Raw genomic sequence first — 6305 nt, 5'->3', positions numbered from 1 at the left:
CTATTGACATGTGAATATGCGAACGAATATGTTCACATATACCATTCGCATATGAACTTCAAGTTATAATTTAGATATTCTCATGATTCTTTTAATTTAAATGATTCTCACATGAACTTTATATATATATAAATATATAAATGTTCACTTGATAGCTACAAGTATTTTCACAGCTGAAAATCCCCCTAGCATTCATCTCTTGACCTTGATTGTATCTATCTTTATATATACATCTGGAACAATGTCTACACCACATTCGAGTGGTGGCGCAAACGAGAATTCTATCATTACCATGGAAATACCAGAAAACCAACCACTTAAAGTCACTATAATGTCTCAAGTTTACTATCCTCCCAGATTTTTTCGGAAGGTAATGTACCATCTTCCTTTAGACTACCGCTTTGATCACTAGCCTCAAACGAATCGGCAAGTGTGATTTCCATCTTTGCAGTTAAAAGAGATATTTGAAATTTTCAGTATATAATACTCCTTTGCACATAAACGTTATGATGCCAAGGTCTATGAATGTAGTTTTTAAACTTATTGGGTTTGCAATACAAAAAAAAAAAAATTAACGGTGCAGCTTGTTGCCTGTTTGCCTTCTATTTCTATATAAAATGTTTTTCACAATTCATAGAACTTTCTCCATTTTGTTGAATTTTCGGTTATATAGGTGGTGGCAGAAGTGGTGGCAACCTTCCTCTTGGTGTTTGTTTCATGTGGAGCAGCAGCTCTTGCAACCAGCGATGAACACAAGGTGTCTCCGCTTGGAGCTTCGGTTGCTGGTGGTCTAATTGTGACTGTCATGATCTATACAGTTGGGCATATCTCGGGAGCACATATGAATCCTGCAGTCACCATAGCCTTTGCAGCTGTTAGGCATTTCCCATGGAAGCAGGCACTACTACACTTAACAACTCATATTAACTATATGTCTATATATTGTCAAATTATGACCAGAAATAAATATAGTTAATCTATGTGATCTGAATCAATAATGTATATACAGGTTCCTTTCTATGTAGCAGCACAATTAACAGGATCCATTGCAGCTTCATTTGCCTTAAAGACACTTTTACAACCAATAAAATATTTGGGCACAACCACGCCTTCAGGAACAGACTTACAAGCTCTAATCATGGAAATAATTTTAACTTTCACAATGATGTTTATCACTTCAGCCGTGGCCACTGACTCTAAAGCCGTAAGAACATCACTGCAGTAACCAAATACTATTCATGTTTTATATTGCAACAAAACTTTAGATCCTTTTTTTTTTTTAACGGTAAATGTTGGCTGTTCATTTGAAAATGAGTAGTTCTGATAGAATCGAACTTTCGATCGATCGGGGTACTTGGATGTTGGCTGTTCATAGTTAGTTTTTCCCCAATTGAGTATTTAAACAATTAAACGCCAAATGCCCAGGTTTGAACCTGGACCCAGAGAGGCAAATTAAAGCCTCCAGTGAAACTTTAGATTATATCGAGTATATAAGACTCATAAGTAGATAATCAGTTCTTGGAAGCCTATGAAAACATTAAAATGTCTGCAGGTTGGAGAGCTAGCTGGTATAGCAGTAGGATCAGCGGTATGCATTACATCAATCTTTGCAGGGTAAAACTCAACATTAAAAAATGTTTCTATATGTAAGTAAAGTTTTTTCTACCATTTAAATCTGATAAATGTCGAATCTAATCATCTATCAGGCCTGTATCTGGAGGCTCAATGAATCCTGCACGAACCATCGGGCCAGCAATAGCTAGCAACACCTATAAGGGCATTTGGGTCTATATGGTTGGCCCATTGACTGGAACATTATCAGGAGCAATGTGCTACAGTTTTATTCGAGCTGCAAACGAGCCATTTGAGGAAATGTCTTCATTTAAGTTCCGTAGAATGAAAAGCAATGATGAAAATGTTGCAGTAAAAGGAAATCTAGGTTCTGTGTAACATATAATTGATATATGGCAATCTAAGTGCAAAATATTAACTAGCAAATTTTCATATGAATGAATTAAAATGCTTCAATATATATTTACTAAAAACTACGCAAAGTCTTTTGTACTTCACGTATATTCAACCACATATTTTCAGGTTATGCCACCTAAAAATATACAAGCATGAAGCATTTGAAATTGATACTGATATTAATATTGATAATATCTATATCTATATATCTATATTAAAACAATAAGAATTTTAGCTTTTTAAAACTCTCTTCAATTTAAATCTATTTTTAAATCTATGTGTCATATTCATATTTTTTTCACAATATTTATTTATTTAAGATACAAAAAGTATTAAATATTAATGTATGTAACAAAATGAAAATTTGAAATTAGTAAAATTGATTTTGTTTCCTAAAAACCAACATTAGTTTTAGTAAGTAGATTACAATTGTATCGACACCAATACCATCATATTTTCTTTTAGGTTGGTTTTGATTTCATCTTCGAAATTTCTTTCGACTTTCCGTTAATTTTTATGGGTTTTATACATCTATCTTTAAAACTTTATTAGTTGATTAGTTATGGACAACTAAACCTTTTCTTTCTTTTTATTAATTTGATTAGACGATTAACTGTTTATATTGAGTTGATTTTGACATTTATAATTTATGGTTCTTAATTTCTTATCATCATTTATCTCATCCAACTATTTTTCATTTATTCAATTCTATATCTTGGTGAATGAGAATTAGATGCTTAAGTTTATATTTTTTTTCATTAATTTTGTTTTTGGTTTTGATTTTGACATGGTTATTCATTAAAAAATTTAGGAAAAATTGATGGCAATTTTGATTTTAAATATTTGATTTTGACTTTTAAAGACTTGACGATACGATTGAAGTCTATTCTACATTTTTACATTCTGTTAAGTTTACGAACATTAGACTTTGGAATAAGATTTATATATGTACTTCTACAGATTTTATGCTTTAAATCTTTAATGCATTATTATAGAATATAGATATATTAGTTCATGTTCTTTTTTTTTTACGTAGGTTATTTTAAATAGCCGCACCTCATGCGGGTAAAAGACCTAGTAAATATATATATATATCTAATAAAACAGTAGTTATCCTAGCATTCTAAAGCCATCCAACTCAACTTAAAACTATCTTTATACTTTGCCACATAAGATTTTTTCTATGTGTCATCTCCATGAATTTTTCCATTTAATATATACTACATTCCTTTTTCGTTACAATATCAATAAAATAAAATAACAATATATTAGATAAAATAGTCAACTTTTTATTTGTTTCCAAATAAATAATTGCTAGCACCTTTTTTCAATATATAAGTTTGTTAATTACTAACCTATAAATACGTTTATATCAATATGTGTTTTGTACGAAGTGTCTAAGTCAGTATATCAAGTTTATTTCACAAAATTGTTATTGCTAAATGTATGTATGTATTCTAATATTTTGTTTTTCCACTCATTAATGTAGTGAATATGATATTAAGAAAATTTTGAATATTAGATTTTTAAATACTTTCAATTAATTTTATATAATTTTTTATTTAAATGTTGCTTATTAGAAATTTTATTGATTAAATACTAAAAGTTTTGAAAATATAATTCAAGAACCGTGTATCGCACGGGGCAAAAATCCTTGTATATATATATATAATCAACGACTCAACCCTAATGCTAGCTAAAAATAAAAATTGACATTATGGGGCTACCTCATAAAAGAGTAAGTTCAAATTGATAGTATTATTTTCGTAGCCAAGCCCATGAATTTTTTCTTGGTAAAAGGGATTGTTTAAAGACTTAACATATGGGCCATACAAATCATTTAACACGGGTTGGCCCAAGTTAAAAACGGCCGAGGACCAGAAACTTCTTCGGTTTTGCCGTTACTGCGTTACATCACCAAATTGTGGAGGCGTGTATTGGGTTAGGTTAGAAAAAAACAAAAAACCCAACCACCTAATATTTGTGTTAAGGTATCTTAATGTATCTTACTTTATTTTAATACTAGCTTAAGCACCCGGGTAATATCTGAATAGTACTAAGATAACTTATTATAGTTATAAAAATAGTGATGTAAATGTTAAATGTGAAAATTTGACATAAAATACAAATAGAAAAGTTCAAAATAAAAAACAATATTGATAATAAATTTAAAATATGAGTAAATAACAAAAAAAAAATAAACACTTTTTTGTTATTCTATATTTTGTTTTGTTTGTGTTGTGATTAATGGAGTTTTTACATTTAAATTAATCATCAACCTATCCATATTTATTTTTTTCCTTTTTTCTTTTCTTTTTAACGAACTTATGCGTATCTATTTCATTGATTATGTCTTTTTAATGCAAGTTATTAGCTAATTATGAATGATAGTAAATAAATACATAACGCTGTTTATTAAGGATTTCGAATTACAATTAATAATTTGTTTAATTTTATTAGTGTTGCTAATGACAACTATATATATTGTCGTTAACGTACATAAAATAGTTATTCATTTAATATAAAATTTTGGGGAAGTTTTTGACATGGAATGTATAATTTTTTTAAGACATGCTAATTTATTGGAAAAGTTAAATACATCCCTTAAGACTTTAATTGAAGTACATAAAAAAAACTATACTTTTCATACCAAAAGCATATCCTAAATTTTATGTTAAATGATTATTTTATACACCTTATTTTAATACCCGGATAATATTAAGATAACATATTATAGTTATTGAAATTGTGATAGATGTAAATATTTAATATGAAAACTTAACAATATGGTTAAAGGTGTAATAAGCATACATTACTGATTGCATACCATTCTAGTTTATTCATAAAACACAAATAGATAGTTGAAAAAAAAAACGACATTAATAATACAAAAAACTATACTTTTCGTACCAAATACACATCCTTAAGTTTTATGTCAAGTGACTATTTTATTTGCCTTAACTATAGACTTTATTATTCATATTTCGCAAGACTTTAGTTTTTTTAATGATAAGTTAGCATGTATCTCTAATTTTTTTTATATTAATATGTCTTGGATATGACCTCAATTTAATAAATTGCGGTTTCTTTAGATTAATCATTTAGTTTTTCTAGTTCTATGGATAATTTAAAATTTTGTGTATATATAAGCAGCATGGTTGGATCAGTGGTAAACATCTATGCCTCTGGAGACAGAGGTCATGGGTTCGATCCTCATCCCATTCAAAGGTTGGAGGGTCTTTTCTACCATTTAGGTAGAAACTGGAAGCAGCCTCTCTACTTAGGTAGATGTAAGGTCTGCCTACATCTTAACCTCCCCCATACACCGTCGAGGTATTGGGGCTCAAAACTCGCGAAAGGCAGCACTGAGCAATTACTTACTTACTTACTTTTTTGTATATATATACCTCTATAGGTTTGTATTAAAATACAGATTAATCATTTAGTTATTTCAGTTTTATGAATAATTTAAAATTTTGTGTATATATATACCTCTATAGGGTTGTATCTATACTCCCTATATAAACAAAGTAACAAACCACATATCTCCAAATTAAACACTCTACTTTTAAATTCCCTATTTACCCTTTTATTTTACACTACCACAAAACACTTTAATCCTGAAATATCAAAAATACCCTTAAGAAAACTTTACGCCCAATTTGTCTCTCTTCCTTTCCCCTGAAGCTGCTCACATATTATACCAAAAAACATACCCATACATCCCCCCATAACAAAATACACACATACATCCCCTCAGAACCGCCTCCCTCTAAAACACACATAGCCACCGCCCCCCAAAACCGTCGTCGTCTCCGCTGTCTAAAACACACATAGCCATAGGTACGTTAATCCGGTAATCGCGCGGGTTCCGCTAATTAACCAGCAGTTTTTTCCTATGTCCCGCTGCATCGCGTGGGTACAATGCTAGTTAACATACGAATGTGTGTAGTTTAACAAAGTGTAAGAATAACTATATATTGACCATTGGATGCAATAGAATAAAATTGGTTTTTAGAAGATCATGTATTTACTAATATGAGTTTCTAAGGCTAAATTGTAAATTTAATAAATAATTGTAACCGTCGAAGTGTAACTGTGCAAGAATCACTCCAAAAATGTTTTTCAAAATTTGATCATGGAATCTGGTAATTCACGGAATTTCGATGTAGACAACGCATATTTGTTACTGCATTATTTTATTAATTATGGATGCATTGCATTAACAAATACATTTTGGACTTTAGTTTATAATGCATAAATAAATAATAAATATGATATGATATAATTTGGAGTAAAAAGGCATTACAGTCGGCGGAAAGTAACAAACCTCTAGT

The 6305-nt window shown here is 29.9% G+C and overlaps 1 protein-coding gene across 1 annotated transcript; it reads left to right on the top strand.

The window, feature by feature from the left end:
* The first annotated feature begins 241 nt into the window (after positions 1-241).
* Positions 242-1950, top strand: LOC122580620 (aquaporin NIP2-1-like). The gene is made up of 5 exons (XM_043752887.1): positions 242-370; positions 674-898; positions 1010-1204; positions 1553-1614; positions 1707-1950. Exons 1-5 carry the CDS (start codon positions 242-244, stop codon positions 1948-1950), a joined length of 855 nt encoding a protein of 284 aa, XP_043608822.1.
* Positions 1951-6305: the final 4355 nt, after the last annotated feature.

The sequence above is a fragment of the Erigeron canadensis genome, chromosome 8 (genome assembly GCF_010389155.1).
Source record: "Erigeron canadensis isolate Cc75 chromosome 8, C_canadensis_v1, whole genome shotgun sequence".
Lineage (NCBI taxonomy): Eukaryota > Viridiplantae > Streptophyta > Magnoliopsida > Asterales > Asteraceae > Erigeron > Erigeron canadensis.
The sequence above is the reverse complement of the archived record's forward strand: the minus strand, read 5'-3'. Positions and strand labels throughout refer to the sequence as shown.

Excerpts from the sequence above, each read along its gene's own strand:
- LOC122580620 (XM_043752887.1), top strand. The coding sequence starts at position 242 with ATGTCTACACCACATTCGAGTGGTGGCGCAAACGAGAATTCTATCATT. Across the intron at positions 371-673 it reads CTCCCAGATTTTTTCGGAAG|GTGGTGGCAGAAGTGGTGGC; the intron begins GTAATGTACCAT and ends TCGGTTATATAG. Across the intron at positions 1,615-1,706 it reads ATTACATCAATCTTTGCAGG|GCCTGTATCTGGAGGCTCAA; the intron begins GTAAAACTCAAC and ends ATCATCTATCAG.